At 43.7% G+C, this 17332-nt stretch overlaps 1 protein-coding gene across 2 annotated transcripts in view; it reads right to left on the reverse strand.

Moving 5' to 3' along the window:
- Nucleotides 1–17332, reverse strand: part of NMT2 (N-myristoyltransferase 2) — a 59418-nt gene that overhangs the window by 26344 nt on the left and 15742 nt on the right. Inside the window, exon 2 of one of the 2 annotated variants that reach the window (XM_055543884.1) lies at nucleotides 3704–3839. The exons of the other annotated variant lie outside the window; for it this stretch is intronic. Coding sequence (XP_055399859.1) covers nucleotides 3704–3839 — 136 coding nt within the window. The remainder of the gene's footprint in view (nucleotides 1–3703; nucleotides 3840–17332) is intronic. 2 annotated transcript variants of the gene reach the window in all.

The raw sequence follows: 17332 nt of genomic DNA on the forward strand, positions 1-17332 counted from the left end.
ACAGCAGGTCTGGACTTAGTTCAATTCTGAATCTGAAGTCGGTGACCTGGAGTAAATCCTTTTATCTGGGAAGCTGACTTGTTTGACTCAGCGTCAAAGTCTTAGTCGCTCAGTTGTGTCCAACTCTTTGTGATCCCGTGGATTATAGCCCACCAGCCTCCTCTATCCATAGAATTCTCCAGGCAAGAATACTGGAGTGGGTAGCCATTCTCTTCTTCAGGGGATCTTCCCAACCCAGGGATCAAGCCCGAGTCTCCTGCATTCCAGGCATATTCTTTACCATCTGAGCCACCAGGGAAGCCCCAGTACAAAATATTTAATACAGATCATCCTGTGGTAGTTTGACTCACTAGGTTCCCTTAAGATTCTTGCTCCTAAAATGATTCCAAGAAACAAAGTGCTGGAATCTAACTAGAAGTAGGTTAAAGTCTTGGTATCTCCACTTGGAAGTCTAACAGCATCACCCAGGCCTACCACAAATATTGTAAGCTGTTATCTTATATTTTGATTGAGGTCTAAATCATCAGGTTCATACATCAATTACACATACTAATTTAACAAAGTTATATTGTTGTTCTGACTTATTGTAGTTTTAGATGTCTCTTTTTGGGTCTCCTTTGAGCCTCCAACACAAAAGTAACAGATTCCTAGCCAAATGAATTTACATCCATCTGAGCCCCAAAACACAATGAAGAGACTTACAACTTACACAGAAAGTAAGAGGACAGTATATTTAAGCTAATAATGCTTGAACATGCATCCATTTATGTTACAATAGGCCAAGTAGAACCTAGTCTTACAAAAATATATCTACACTGTCTGCACTGAATTTGCCATAGTAATTCTTTCCTGCTATTTGAGTTAAATCCTCTAACATGAATATACCAAACTCTAACTCTTTCATAACAAACATGCATCAGCATCTTTGTTTCAAGGAAGTCAATGATGGTATACCCCGTTTCCATGAAGAAACCCTCAGAGTGGTTTCTGCCTAAGCAGGCTGACCAGCAGTCTTTATATAAAATCACCATTCATGAAGTAGCTATATCCCAATGCTCAGTATTCAATGCTCTCTTTTAAATGAGTCTAGTTGATTTACAATGTTATATTAACTTCAGGTGTACAACACAGTGATTCAATGTTTTTACAGATGATGCTCTTAAAGTAGATTCAAGTAAGTGCAACTTTCAAATCCACAGTGACAGGGCAGTAAACTCGGCTATGGTAAATTCTTAAACCTATCCAATCACCTTCTGGAATAGCACCAAATGGAGTGTTTAGAAAGGTGAGACTGGGTAAGGATCCCACATTAGTCTCCCACTGCTGTATTTCCGATGTAAGAGTCAGACATGCCTCTCCTTCTCCTTATCTGCTCCTTGGGAAATACTAAACACCAACTGTACTCCTTGTCCACTAGTTTCCAATTTAATACCATGGAAAAAATGTCCAAGTCTTTAATCACCATGAAGTATATAAGAACCCAAATATTTTATTTTGGTTCTTGAGCATAAACCACAATATTCTTGAAACTAAAGAATCTCTAAAAGTCACTGTAATTGATGGTTTTATGTTGAGCTGGCATCAGTTTAGGGGAAAGGAGCCTCAGTTTTTAAGATGCAGTGAAAAGCCCACATTAAAACAATTTTGACTTCACTAAAAAAGAAAGACTTTCTCTACCACGTCATACTAGCAGTTCCTCCTGCCTTGCCTGGTTCCTTTTCCTTAAAATTCTATTCATCCACTCGTTTTATTTTTAATTAAAAATTTTTTTGAAGTAGAGTTGATTTACAATGCTGTGCCCCAAAGTGACTCAGTTATACACAGATGCATTCTTTTTCATATTCTTTTCCATTATGGTTTGTCACAGAATGTCGAATATAGTTTCTTGTGCTATACAGTAGGGTTTTGTTGTTTGTGAAAGAAAGTGAAAGTTGATCAGTCATGTCTGGCTCTTTGCAACCCCATGGACTATTATACCCTCCATGGAATTCTCCAGGCCAGAACAATGGAATGAGTAGCCTTTCCCTTCTCCAGGGGCTCTTCCTAGCCTAGGGCTCAAACCCAGGTCTCTGGCATTGCAGGCGGATTCTTTACCAGCTGAGCCACAAGGGAAGCCCAGGAATATTGGAGTGGGTAGCCTATTCTCCAGGCCAGAATACTGGAGTGGCTAGCCAGCCCTTCTCCAGTGGATCTTCCCGACCCAGGGATCGAACCGGGGTTTCCTGCATTGCAGGTGGATTCTTTACCAACTGAGCTATCAGGGAAACCCCTTGTTGTTTATCCATCCTATATGTAAGAGTCTGCATCTGCTAATCCCAAATTCCCATTATGTAGCTGCTTCTAAGTGACCAGAGGTAGGGGAAGGACCCAAAATCACCAGGGGTGCGGGGACTGGCAGCAGCTGGTGATGAGAACAGAAGGAAGAAGGAGATAGTCATGAATGCATGTAAGTAACACTACATTTATCTGATGAAGCAACCTTGAGAAATAAAAAAGATATCTTGCCAGCTTATACGAGTTACCTTGGAACTTATAACTGTGGATAGACTATTTATTATCTGAGAACCAGATTGAAAATCTATCCATGGAGACTGCACTTTCTTCTCACCCCACAAAAGCAGTTAGGGAAAAACTGGGGCAAGTAATTTTCCTTCTTGGTGATTCCTGGTCCTTATGTGTAAAACTGATAACAACAACAACAAAACCACCTGCCAGACTCACCCACTGTCATATGATGTAAACTTTGTGCAAGAAAGAAATTTAGACCCCACAAAACTTGTGTAACCGTAACAACTGCCACGTATACAGTATAAAAACCACATAATAAAGATGGTCTGATTATAACTTCACGAGAGCCTGTGAGTTGGGTAGCTTTGGGAGGGGCAAGCCTGGCAGAGGCACCTGGCTCGATAGCCACAGGGCCAGGACCGAGCTTCTGCCAGGATACCATGCGTTCCCCAGCTCACCTGGAGCTACAACAATCAGATAACCTGTTTTGTTACATGCCTAACTCTACCCCCTTTTTGCTGTGTCTGGCATCAAGAGTTCTGTCTTTCCTGGGCCTAGCACACGAGGTCTGTATTTGCAGCCAAGGTGACTGGGGTGACCCCAGGGAAGGGGCATCTGGCATCAGCACCTCCAGAGGGATACAGGACACAGGGCCCAGCTAGACCACTTCTGGTTTGGTTATTTCCATCTTCTGGCAATGGAATTAGGGTTGGCCGCTGCAGACTGGTCCAAGGCAAAGTCAACAGGAGACTTACCCATGGTGGCTCCCGCTGAAATCTGCTGCCTGATGGTGCTGTATTCAAGTAATTAGACAGACACCCAGGAAAATAAAAAATGTGAATATCTTCTGAACAAAAAGGAATCAAACATTAAGTGTAACTTAAAAACCTAACAAGGTCACACAGACTTCCTTCTATGATTACAAGCTACAAACTAGTTTGCTGAGAAAGGGGTGAGTTGTAGGCAGACCACACACACACACACAGAGGCCCAGCGCAAACTGCTTAGTTATCTGGGTGCCAACGTGAGTTCTGGGAAAGCTGTAAATATCCCACAGAGAACCCTGCCATGCAGTACACGGTGATGGCACACCCTAACTACACCTCTGCCCCAACAGGGTGCTTGCCTAAGCTGCCCAGACCCGCTTTCACAGGCATACAACACCACGGAGATTAAAATAAAACACAGTTCTCACTTTTGAAGGCGGCTGAATCTTAATCTCCTGGGAATCGGATGCTGAGTCTGACTTGGTGCCTCCAGAATTTGGTTTCTCCTTTTTTCTCTTCTGTTTCTTCTTTTTCTTTTTGGCACCCAAATCCCCACCGGGACTTCTGTTAGAAAATTCACAGGGTTTGTAAAAACAACAACAGGCAGGTCACTATGTAAAATCTGAATTGCATGAAATTAATCATTTAGGAAAAACATATGTTATACTACATTAGGATGTGCAGTATTATGATTGATGTGAAATACATATATATTCAGATGACCAGATATGTATTTTCTTTTGATCCATGGTTCCTGGATAACAGTTCCCTAAATGCTTATAGCGTATTCAAAAGCAGAGACATTACTTTGCCAACAAAGGTCCGTCTAGTCAAGGCTATGGTTTTTCCTGTGGTCATGTATGGATGTGAGAGTTGGACTGTGATGAAAGCTGAGCACTGAAGAATTGATGCTTTTGAAGTGTGGTGTTGGAGAAGACTCTTGAGAGTCCCTTGGACTGCAAGGAGATCCAACCAGTCCATCCTAAAGGAGATCGGTCCTGGGTGTTCTTTGGAAGGACTGATACTTTGGCCACCTCATGCGAGAGTTGACTCATTAGAAAAGACCCTGATGCTGGGAGGGATTGGGGGCAAGAGGAGAAGGGGACGACAGAGGATGAGATGGCTGGATGGCATTACCGACTAGATGGACATGAGTTTGGGTAAATTCCGGGAGTTGGTGACGGACAGGGAGGCCTGGCGTACTGCGATTCATGGGGTTGCAAAGAGTCAGACACAACTGAGAGACTGAACTGAACTGAACTGAAGTATGGGCTGGTTACCAGGGGAGCAACTCTGTGATTAGAAGGTTGGAACTTTCAATCCCACCCCCTGACCTCAAGAAGGCAAGCAGGGCTGGAGTCTAATCAAACACCAGCGGCCGATGATGTAATCAACTGCATCTATGTTAAAGTGCTGCACTCAATATGCCAGCAAATCTGGAAAACTCAGCAGTGGCCACAGGACTGAAAAAGGTCAGTTTTCATTCCAATCCCAAAGAAAGGCAATGCCAAAGAATGTTCAAACTACTGCACAATTGCACTCATCTCACATGCTAGCAAACTAATGCTCAAAATTCTCCAAGTCAGGCTTCAACAGTACATGAACTGTGAACTTCCAGATGTTCAATCTGGATTTAGAAAAGGCAGAAGAACCAGAGATCAATTTGTCAACATCTGTTGGATCATCGAAAAAGCAAGAGAGTTCCAGAAAAACATCTATTTCTGCTTTATTGACTACACCAAAGCCTTTGTGTGGATCACAACAAACTCTGGAAAATTCTTCAAGAAATGGGAATACCAGACCACCTTACCTGCCTCTTGAGAAATCTGTATGCAGGTCAAGAAGCAACAGAACTAGACACGGAACAACAGACTAGTTCCAAATAGGGAAAGGAGTACGTCAAGGCTGTATATTGTCACCCTGCTTATTTAACTTATATGAGGAGTACATCATGTGAAATGCCGGGCTGGATGAAGCACAAGCTGGAATCAAGATTGCTGGTAGAAATGTCAATAACCTCAGATACACAGATGACACCACCCTTATGGCAGAAAGCAAAGAAGAACTAAGGAGCCTCTTGATGAAAGTGAAAGAGGAAAGTGAAAAAGTTGGTTTAAAACTCAACATTCAAACAACTAAGATCATGGCATCTGGTCCCATCACTTCATGGCAAATAGATGGGGAAACAGTGGAAACAGTGGCTGACTTTATTTTTCTGGGCTCCAAAATCACTGCAGATGGTGACTGCAGCCATGAAATTAAAAGATGCTTACTCCTTGGAAGGAAAGTTATGACTAACCTAGACAGCATATTAAAAAGCAGAGACATTACTTTGCCAACAAAGGTCCGTCTAGTCCGGGCTATGGTTTTTCCAGTAGTCGTGTATGGATGTCCGAGTTGAACTATAAAGAAAGCTGAGCGCTGAAGAATTGATGCTTTTGAATTGTGGTGTTAAAGACTCTTGAGAGTCCCTTGGACTGCAAGGAGATCAAACCAGTCCATTCTGAAGGAGATCAGTCCTGAATATTCATTGGAGGAGCTGATGCTGAAGCTGAAATTCCAATACTTTGGCCACCTGATGCAAAGAACTGATTGATTTAAAAAGAACCTGATGCTGGAAAAGATTGAAAGCAGGAGGAGAAGGGGATGACAGAGGAGGAGATGGTTGGATGGCATCACTGACTCAATGGACATGAGTTTGATCAAGCTCCGGGAGTTGGTGATGGCCAGGGAAGCCTGGTGTGCTGCATTCCATTGGGTTGCATTGGGAGTGCGGAGTCTCAACTACTGGACCACCAGGGAAGTCTCCTCTTCTATCATTCTTAACTAGCTCTATCTGTTCCTATTTTCTTACTTGAATTTTTACCTAATTATCAAGTACATGTTCATTAAAGACAAATGTCATTAAGTAACAGCCTTATATATACATCAACAGCCTTATAAAGATCAGATCAGATCAGTCGCTCAGTCGTGTCTGACTCTTTGCGACCCCATGAATCACAGTATGCCAGGCCTCCCTGTCCATCACCAACTCCCAGAGTTCACTCAGACTCACGTCCATCGAGTCAGTGATGCCATCCAGCCATCTCATCCTCTGTTTACCCCTTCTCCTCTTGCCCCCAATCCCTCCCAGCATCAGAGTCTTTTCCAATGAGTCAACTCTTCGCGTGAGGTGGCCAACGTACTGGAGTTTCAGCTTTAGCATCATTCCTTCCAAAGAAATCCCAGGGCTGATCTCCTTCAGAATGGACTGGTTGGATCTCCTTGCAGTCCAAGGGACTCTCAAGAGTCTTCTCCAACACCACAGTTCAAAAGCATCAATTCTTCGGCGCTCAGCCTTCTTCACAGTCCAACTCTCACATCCATACATCACCACAGGAAAAACCACAGCCTTGACAAGACGGACCTTTGTTGGCAAAGTAATGTCTCTGCTTTTGAATATGCTATCTAGGTTGGTCATAACTTTCCTTCCAAGGAGTAAGCATCTTTTAATTTCATGGCTGCAGTCACCATCTGCAGTGATTTTGGAGCCCAGAAAAATAAAGTCTGACACTATTTCCACTGTTTCCCCATCTATTTCTCATGAAGTGATGGGACCGGATGCCATGATCTTCGTTTTCTGAATGTTGAGCTTTAAGCCAACTTTTTCACTCTCCACTTTCACTTTCATCAAGAGGCTTTTGAGTTCCTCTTCACTTTCTGCCATAAGGGTGGTGTCATCTGCATAGCTGAGGTTATTGAGATTTCTCTTGGCAATCTTAATTCCAGCTTGTGTTTCTTCCAGTCCAGCGTTTCTCATGATGTACTCTGCATAGAAGTTAAATAAACAGGGTGACAATATACAGCCTTGACGAACTCCTTTTCCTATTTGGAACCAGTCTGTTGTTCCATGTCCGGTGCTAACTGTTGCTTCCTGACCTGCATACAAATTTCTCAAGAGGCAGATCAGGTGGTCTGGTATTCCCAACTCTTGAAGAATTTTCCACAGTTTATTGTGATCCACATAGTCAAAGGCTTTGGCATAGTTGATAAAGCAGAAATAGATGCTTTTCTGGAACTCTCTTGCTTTTTCCATGATCCAGCGGATGTTGGCAATTTGATCTCCAGTTCCTCTGCCTTTTCTAAAACCAGCTTGAACATCAGGAAGTTCACGGTTCACATATTGCTGAAGCCTGGCTTGGAGAATTTTGAGCATTACTTTACTAGCGTGTGAGGTGAGTGCAATTGTGCAGTAGTTTGAGCATTCTTTGGCATTGCCTTTCTTTGGGATTGGAAAGACAAATTGGAAGTGGTCAAACAAGAGATGGCAAGAGTGAATGTCGACATTCTAGGAATCAGCGAACTGAAATGGACTGGTATGGGTGAATTTAACTCAGATGACCATTATATCTACTACTGCGGGCAGGAATCCCTCAGAAGAAATGGAGTGGCCATCATAGTCAACAAAAGAGTCCGAAATGCAGTACTTGGATGCAAACTCAAAAAACGACAGAATGATCTCTGTTTCCAAGGCAAACCATTCAATATCACAGTAATCCAAGCCTATGCCCCAACCAGTAACGCTGAAGAAGCTGAAGTTGAATGGTTCAATGAAGACCTACAAGACCTTTCAGAACTAACACCCAAAAAAGATGTCCTTTTCATTATAGGGGTCTGGAATGCAAAAGTAGGAAGTCAAGAAACACCTGGAGTAACAGGCAAATTTGGCCTTGGAATACGGAATGAAGCAGGGCAAAGACTAATAGAGTTTTGCCAAGAAAATGCACTGGTCATAACAAACACCCTCTTCCAACAACACAAGAGAAGACTCTACACATGGACATCACCAGATGGTCAACACCAAAATCAGATTGATTATATTCTTTGCAGCCAAAGATGGAGAAGCTCTATACAGTCAGCAAAAACAAGACCAGGAGCTGACTGTGGCTCAGACCATGGACTCCTTATTGCCAAATTCAGACTTAAATTGAAGAAAGTAGGGAAAACCACTAGACCATTCAGGTATGATCTAAATCAAATCCCTTATGATTATACAGTGGAAGTGAGAAATAGATTTAAGGGCCTAGATCTGATAGATAGAGTGCCTGATGAACTATGGAATGAGGTTCGTGACACTGTACAGGAGACAGGGATCAAGACCATCCCCATGGAAAAGAAATGCAAAAAAGCAAAATGGCTGTCTGAGGAGGCCTTACAAATAGCTGCGAAAAGAAGAGAAGTGAAAAGCAAAGGAGAAAAGGAAACATATAAACATCTGAACGCAGAGTTCCAAAGAATAGCAAGAAGAGATAAGAAAGCCTTCTTCAGTGATCAATGCAAAGAAATAGAGGAAAACAACAGAATGGGAAAGACTAGGGATCTCTTCAAGAAAATCAGAGATACCAAAGGAACATTTCATGCAAAAATGGGCTCGATAAAGGACAGAAATGGTATGGACCTAACAGAAGCAGAAGATATTAAGAAGAGATGGCAAGAATACACAGAAGAACTGTACAAAAAAGATCTTCACGACCCAGATAATCACGATGGTGTGATCACTCACCTAGAGCCAGACATTCTGGAATGTGAAGTCAAGTGGGCCTTAGAAAGCATCACTATGAACAAAGCTAGTGGAGGTGATGGAATTCCAGTTGAGCTATTCCAAATCCTGAAAGATGATGCTGTGAAAGTGCTGCACTCAATATGCCAGCAAATTTGGAAAACTCAGCAATGGCCACAGGACTGGAAAAGCCTTATAAAAGGGTGCCTTAAAGGAAACCAATAGTTTTTCTGGCATAAATTCTTTAAAAATAGTCTTTCTTCTCTAAGCATGCCTCTGTTTTTACTATGAGTAAATTTTAAACAAAAATTGAATCTTAAACACACTATTTTTGAAATCTGGCTTTTTTTCTCCTTCCACTGAACAAATGTGTCTTGGATTTCTTTCTTTCCATGTCAGGATATATTGAGCTACTTCATTTCTTTTTAGCAACTGGGTAGCATTCCCTTGTGTAAGTATAGCATATTTTATGCAACATTCCTATATTAAATATGCTGCTGCAAAAATATCTTCTGGTACTTATATCTTTGTGCATTCATGCTAGTTTGTCCATAGGTGGAAATGCTAGGTCAAAGGGCACATATTTTTATTTTTACAAAATACGGTATTTAGTAAAGCAGTTACCAGCTTCCACACCAACAGTAAGTCAGTTTCTGGTTCTGCATGTAAGGAGCTTGGAAGTCACCACTCCACCCTAGCAGACTGAAAAACCAACAATTCCTCTGAGATCCCTAAGGGAGGGAGGGACATAGGACAAACTGCTGCCCCCAAGATTGGAGCGACAGTTTCTGGGAGCAGAGACTCACAAGTGGCAACCTCATGGGAGCCAGTGCTCAGGGAGGAACCCCGGGACTGTAATTCACAAAGTCCTGGAGGCTGTGTGTGGACAAGCCTGAGAGTTACCAGCCCAGTCACAGGGGTCTCCCACACTTTTGTGAGTTTTACCCCTGGAGCCCAATCAGGTTCCCATGGTAGATACTGGAGAAGAATCTCCTCATACTTCTGGCAGAGGAATCATTTTAGAAATACGCCAGACATTCTGTGCTTCTTAACAAGGCCTGTTCTCAGCAGAAACTAGTCAACCAGAAACTAACCAGCTGGGCTATGATCAGAGCCTAACTGATCTGAGGAAGGGAAATACCCAACTCCAGCCCCCTTAAGCCATTCTATCCCACGTCTGTGACATCACAGTCTAGAGGCACAGGCTCACCAGAAGACTGAGACCTAGCCATAGGACCTTAGAATGCTTCCTGTCCCCCCACACCTCACCACGGCATGCTATGCTATGCTATGCTAAGTCACTTCAGTCGTGTCCAACTCTGTGCGACCCCATAGACGGCAGCCCAACAGGCTTCCCCGTCCCTGGGATTCTCCAGGCAAGAACACTGGAGTTGGTTGCCATTTCCTTCTCCAGTGCATGAAAGTGAAAAGTGAAAGTGAAGTCGTTCAGTCGTGTCCGACTCCTAGCAACCCCATGGACTGCAGCCTACCAGGCTCCTCTGTCCATGGGATTTTCCAGGCAAGAGTACTGGAGTGGGGTGCCATTGCCTTCTCCGCACCACAGCATGACCATAGGCCTATTTACAGCAGTTCCTTTTACCCAGTACATCATGGCTGACTATCAAGAAAAAAAAAAATGACAAGGCATTCCAAATACACAGTTGGAAAAGATACAGCAAGCATCAGAACTAGACAAGGTAGGGATGGTGGGATGATCAGACCTGGGATTGGAAACAACTATGATTAATATGCTAAGGATGCAAATGGACAAAACAGAAAGCACACGATAACAGATGGGTAATGTGAGCAGAGAGGTGGAAATCCCGACAGAACCGAGAAGAATCAAAACACTGTGACAGAAATGAAGAATGTCTTTTGATGTACTTATTGGCAGACCGGAGGTGGCTGAGGAAAGAATCTCTGAGCCTGAGGACATAGCAGTAAAAACCTCAGAACCCACCCCACCCCCTCCAAACTTGAAAAGCAAAGAGAAGATGGAAAAAAGAAGAATAGAGTATCCAAGGACTGTGAGGAAACCACAGAGTGTAACATACCTATAATGGGAGCACCAGAAGGAGGAGGGAGAAACAGAAGAAATATTTGAAACAATAATGACTGAGCATTTCCCCAAATCAATAGCAGGAGCTAACCCGCAGATCCAAGAAGCTCAGAGAATACCAAGCAGGATAAATGCCACCCGAACAGCATCTTGGCAAAATTATTTTCAAACAACAGAAAATCAAAGATGAACAGAGCCAGAGAGGAAAAATTACCTTACCTATAGGAGGCTTCCCTGGTAGCTTAGCTGGTAAAGAACCCACCTGCAATGCAGGAGACCGTGTTTCAATTCCTGGGTTGGGAAGATCTGCTGGAGAAGGGATAGGCTACCCATTCCAGTATTCTTGAGCTTCCTGGGTGGCTCAGAGGGTAAAGAATCCGCCTGCAATGCGGGAGACCTGGGTTCGATCCCTGGATTGAGAACATCCCCTAGAGAAGGGCATGGCAACCCACTTGCCTAGAGAATCCCATGGACAGAGGAGCCTGACAGGCTACAGTCCATAGGATTGCAAAGAGCTGGACACAACTGAAGCAACTTAGCACACATGCACATACATAGAGGAACAACGGACAGAACAGTAAGTAAGAACATCAGTTCGCCTACATCTCTGCTAGCACTGAAATATAACCATACTTTTTCATCTCTGACAATCTGATAGGTAGAAAAAAAGTCTCACTGTAGATTTAAATGTTCTTTTATATAACCAGGAGTGAAGCTGGAAAATAGAAAATAGACCTAATGAGCATGAAACTAAGCAAAAAGATTTATGGGCAGAAGGCTGAAAGCATGCTGGCTTTTCCCAGCTGTCTATAAGAAATGAGAACAGAGAGAGATTAACTCAAGAATGAGATTCTCAGCATTTGAATGGAAGTTAGAGAATTCCATGGACTGTATAGTCCATGGGGTCGCAGGAGTCAGACACGACTGAGCGACTTACACTTTAGAGAATACAAAAACCCAGGCAGTATTTGGGCTTCCCAGGGTGGCTCAGTGGTAAAGAATCTGCCTGCCAGTGCAGGAGGCATAGGAAACATGGATGCAGTCCCGGACTGAGACGATTCCCTGGAGGAGAAAATGGCAACCCACTCCAGTATTCTTGTCTGGAGAATCCCATGGCTACATAGCCTGCCATGTAGCGTGGCAGGCTACAGTTCGTGGGGTCACAAGGAGTTGGACACAACTGAGCATTGAGGCAGTACTTGCTAGACTCTGAATGAAACTGTTCCCCACCCCCAGCATCTCCAGAAGGTGAAGTGAAGTGAAGTTCAGTTGCTCAGTCGTGTCCGACTCTTTGTGGCCCCATGGACTGCAGCGTGCAAGGCTTCCCTATCCATCACCAACTCCCGAAGCTTACTCAAACTCATGTATATCAAGTCGGTGATGCCATCCAACCATCTTATTCAGCACTGACTTCCTTTAGGATTGACTTGGTGGATCTCCTTGCAGTCCAAGGGACTCGCAAGAGTCTTCTCCAACAGCACAGTTGTAAAGCATTCTTCGGCACTCAGCGTTCTTTATGGTTCAACTCTCACATCCATACATGACTACTGGAAGAACCATAGCTTTGACTAGACAGACCTTTGTTAGCAAAGTAATATCTCTGCCTTTTAATATGCTGTCTAGGTTGGTCATAGCATTTCTTCCAAGGAGCAAGCGTCTTTTAATTTCATGGCTGCAGTCACCATCTGCAGTGATTTTGGAGCCCCAAAACTAAAGTCTGTCACTGTTTCCCCATCTATTTGCCATGAAGTAATGGGATCGGATTCCATGATCTTAGTTTTCTGAATGTTGAGTTTTAAGCCAGCTTTTTCACTCTCCTCTTTTACTTTCATCAAGAATCTCTTTAGTCCAGAAGATGAAAGCTTCACATATTAAGACGTGGCCTCAGGGGACTTAGCCAGTGGTCCAGTGGTTAAGACTCACCCTTCAAATGCAGGGATAGTGGGTTCAATCCCTGGTTGAGGAATTAGTCACCAGACTCCTCTGTTTATGGGATTCTCCAGGCAAGAATACTAAAGTGGGTTTCCATTTCCTCCTCCAGGGGATCCTCCTGACCCAGGGCTTGAACCCATTTCTCCTGCAACTCCTGGATTGATAGGTGGATTCTTTTTACCACTGAGTCACCTGGCAAGCCCCTAACAGATGAATAAAGATTATATACAATGGAATACTACTCAGCCATAAAAAAGGAATAAAATAATGCCATTTCCAGCAACATGGATGGATTTAAAAGATTATCATACTAAGTGAAATAAGTCAGAAAGATAAAGAAAAATACCATATAATACCACTTATATTTAGAATCTAAAAAATGAACCTATCTATAAAACAGAAACGGACTCATGAACATAGAGAACCGACTCAGTTCAGCTCAGTTCAGTTCAGTCGCTTGGTCATGTCCGACTCGGTGCACCCCATGAATCGTAGCACGCCAAAGAACAGACTGGTGGTTGCCAAAGGTGAGGGGGTTGAAGGAGGGGAGGAACAGGAAGTTGGGATTAACAGATGTAAGCTTTTATATACAGAATGGGTAAACAAACTATATTTAATATCCTATAACAAACCATAATGGAAAAGAATACATAAAAATATATGTATGTGTAACTGAACCACTTAACACAACAATCAACTATACTTCAATTAAAAAAAAAAAAAGAGTTAAGCCAAGAATCACCTCTTTCAAGAATCCTTCTTGTTCCTTTCTAATCTGAAGTAGGTGCTCCTAACTCAATGCTCCTTCTGCCCTCTGAAGTGGAAGTGTTAGTCGCTCAGCTGGGTCCAACTTTGCAACCCCAAGGACTGGAGCCTGCCAGGCTCCTCTGTCCATGGGACTCTCCAGGCAAGAATATTGAAGTGGGTTGCCATGCCCTTCTCCAGGACATCTTCCTGACCCAGGGACTGAACCTGGGTCTCTTGTATAGCCGGCAAATACTTTACCTTCTGAGCCACTCACACAATACCCTCCCATCTAGCACTCACAAAACCTGGTGCTCTTACCTGCTTTTCCCACTAGAGTGTAGGCTCCCTAAGAACAGAAAGTCTCTCATCTCTCTCTTTAAAAATATATGTGAAATAACAGAGATAATATAAGACCTCAGTCCCTGGCACAGAGCTGCTAGACTGTTGGCATTTCCTGGGTGGTGGTAGCAGTGTCTTCTGATCTCATGAGGTGCCTCTGGGTGGGCTCCTGGATGGTCATAAAGACCAAGCCATGATCAGAAGCTTGAGATTTTCATCCCCATCTGCAGTTCTCCAGAGATGTGAAGGGGCAGGAAATGGAGTTAATTATCAGTCATAAGCCTTCAGGAGCAGAGACCTTCCTGGCTGGTGAGCCTGGGAGAGGCTGGGAGCATGGACCCTGGAGAGGGTTTGGGAGCTCCATGTCTCAGCCCTCACCCCTTGCCCCACACACCCCTTCCATCTGGGTGTTCATCTGTATCCTTTAGCACATCCTTTTACAATCAACTGGTAAGCAGTAAAAAGTGTTTCCTTTTCCTTTTTTTGGCCAAGTAGTGTGGTATGCAGAATCTTACTTCTTCAACCAGGGACTGAACCCAGGCCCTCATCATTGAAAGCATGGAGTGCTAATCAGTGTACCACCAAGAAATTCCCTAAAGTGTTTTCTTGAGGACTGTGAATTCAAATTAACCACTACAAGGAGGGGTTCTTGGGAAGAACCTCAAGTTTGTAGCTGGTTGGTCAGAGGCACAGGGGATAGCCTGGACTTAGGACTGTGTCCCCAGGGGGGAGGGTGCAAACTGGTGGGACCGGGCCCTCCACCTGTGGGATCTAATGCTGTCTCCAGGTGGACGATGTCAGAGTCAACGCAGGATCCCTGCTGGCACTGCAGACGTGCTTGGTGTCAGAAGAGCTGGGGGTTACAGTGGTTACAGTCAGGAGAACACAGCAGGAGAACTGGGCTCTTCCTACTCAGATAAACACTACTGGTGCTCACCAGTACTTCTGACCCCCTCCTGTGGACGTTCCAGGGGATGACCCATACACTCCCCCACTGAAGTAAGACAGGTGGGCCCAAGCAGGCTGTTTGCTGAGCCAATGGAAGACAAGGAGATGGAACAGGTGGAGTCCCAGGGGGGAGCATGTGAGGGTGCTGTGCCTTCTCTTTGCTGACTTCCCCTCCCAGCCAGCCTGGCAGCCTCGTCAAGATGCTGCACTGGAAGGTGATGGGCCTCCGACAGCCGAGGCTAGAGGTCCCCTGAGGATAGAGACCCCCACTAGTGCCAGGGAGAACAAGCTGTGCTGATTTAACCCAACAGAGCTGTGGGCTTGGTCTTTACCACTAAGAGGACCCCAGGTGGCAGTCTCATCACCCCATATCTAGGTCACAGAGGAACTCTTCTTTCCGGTGACCATTTATGTATTAAAATCACAAACTTTTTGAGTTATAGTGACTAATTCACTTCTCTGCAGAGTCAAAGCATGAAAGGCATGTTCAACAGTGAGAAAAAGTGTTTAAAAGATAAGCACATGAGGGATTTCCTCAGTGGTCCAGTGGTTAAGACTCTGTGCTTCCACTGCAAGGGGCTTAGGTTCGATCCCTGATCAGGGAACTAAGGTCCCATGTGCCACGTGGTTCTGTCAAAAAATAAAATATATAAAATAAAAGGCACTAACAATTATTATTATTATTATTATTTTTTTTTTTAGAAAAGGGAAAGTGGATGAGCTATAGATGTGTGTTTCCCTGTTCTCCCTAATCCTGGAATAGAAAGTAGTGCTCGTTTTCTGTGATACATGAAGACCCCAACAAATGACACCCTGTTGGTCTAAAAATAGTAATGCGTTCCCGTCCCCAAAATGAGCAGTTTGTTTTCACCAGTAGAATCAAATCTGCACCGTTGTGATGTTTATGTTTAAAATCATCTAGTAGGGGAAAAAAATCATCTAGTAGTTAAGGACTTCCAGAAATATCTGACTAGTGATTGGGTTTAAACAAACATCGCAGCCAGATACTGGAGCTAGAAATATGCCATGGGTAGCATGGTTTTGGGAGTCCTTCTATTTCGGGCTTTCCTTCCCCAGGGCTCCCGTGGCTGGTGCCTGTTCAGTAATGCACTTGCTGCACTGTGCTTGTGTGACTTATGTGTGCATTTGTGTCAGTAGTGAAGGGCATGGAAGAGAGCTGTTCCTGTTTGTGCCCCTGAGGTCGCCAATGCTTTACTGCCCAATACTAGTAGATTTTTATAACAAGTACTTCTTGAATGGATGAGTGAATAATTCTGGTTCTTGGGGTAGTTCCAATCACACACTGCCAGGAAGAAGATCTCTGAAAGCTACAGTTCTCCCTACCTGCATGGTGAAGCTGATCGCAGCCCATTACCCTGTATTCACTGAGCTGTCTACTATGTGCTCCGCACTGCACCGCATGCAGGGGAAGGCTGGCAGGGGTCTAGCCTTAAGGAGACTAGAATTTGGGAATCAGAGCTGAAAAGTTTACCTTTAGGACAACTGGAACCAAAAAAGATAATGACAAGTGTTGGCGAGGATGTGGAAAAACTGGAACGTTCATACACTGCTGGTGGGAATGTAAAATGGCATAGGCACTCTGGGAAACAGTCTGACAGTTACTCAAAATGCTACACAAAGATTTACCACATCTCTCAGCAATGCAACTCCTAGGTAGATGACTACGAGAAATGAAAATATCTGTGCCCACAGACACTTGTACACAAATATCCATAGCAGCATTTTTCATAATACCCAAAAAGTAGAAGAAACCACCCAAATACCCATCACCTGGTGAAAAAAGAAAATGTGGAATATCCATACAATGGAATATTATTCAGCAATTAAAAAAATGAAGTATTAATTCATGCAACAACATGGATAAACTGTGAAAACACTACACCAAATGAAAGAGTCACAAAGGATCACACACTGTATAATCCCGTTTATATGAAATGGCCAGAAAAGGCAAGTCTAAAGAGAAAGAAAATGGATCAGTGGTTGTGAGTGGCTGGGAGGACAGGGGGTGTCAGCAGGTGACAGCTAAGGGATGCATGTTTTCAGTTTGGTGTGATGAAAACATTCTAAAATTGATTTTGGTCACAGCTATACAACTCTGTGAATATAATGAAAGCCATGGGACTGTACACTTTAAATGAGTGAATCTCAGGTACATGGATAGTATCTCAACAAAGCTGCTGAAAAAGTGGCAGATGAAATTTCTTCCATGGGGATAGAAAGATACTGAGAAGCCCTCAGGATAAGAGGAAAATCCCTGCCCGAGAAGATTCTTCTGGGAAATCCGATGGAGAAAAGGGTTCAGACTCGCTGCCTGAAGTTGATTACTGAATCCCATACCTTTAGCCACGGAAATCATGCAGCCCTTTTACAAAGATCTCTTGGATTTTTAAGAAGAGAAGTTCCATTTTCCACCTCCCCCACAATTCATATGAAAAATCCATAAGGAAAAGCCTCCCCATTTTGCTACCCCAG

Source organism: Bubalus kerabau, chromosome 13 (assembly GCF_029407905.1).
Source record: "Bubalus kerabau isolate K-KA32 ecotype Philippines breed swamp buffalo chromosome 13, PCC_UOA_SB_1v2, whole genome shotgun sequence".
Classification (NCBI taxonomy): Eukaryota; Metazoa; Chordata; class Mammalia; order Artiodactyla; family Bovidae; genus Bubalus; species Bubalus kerabau.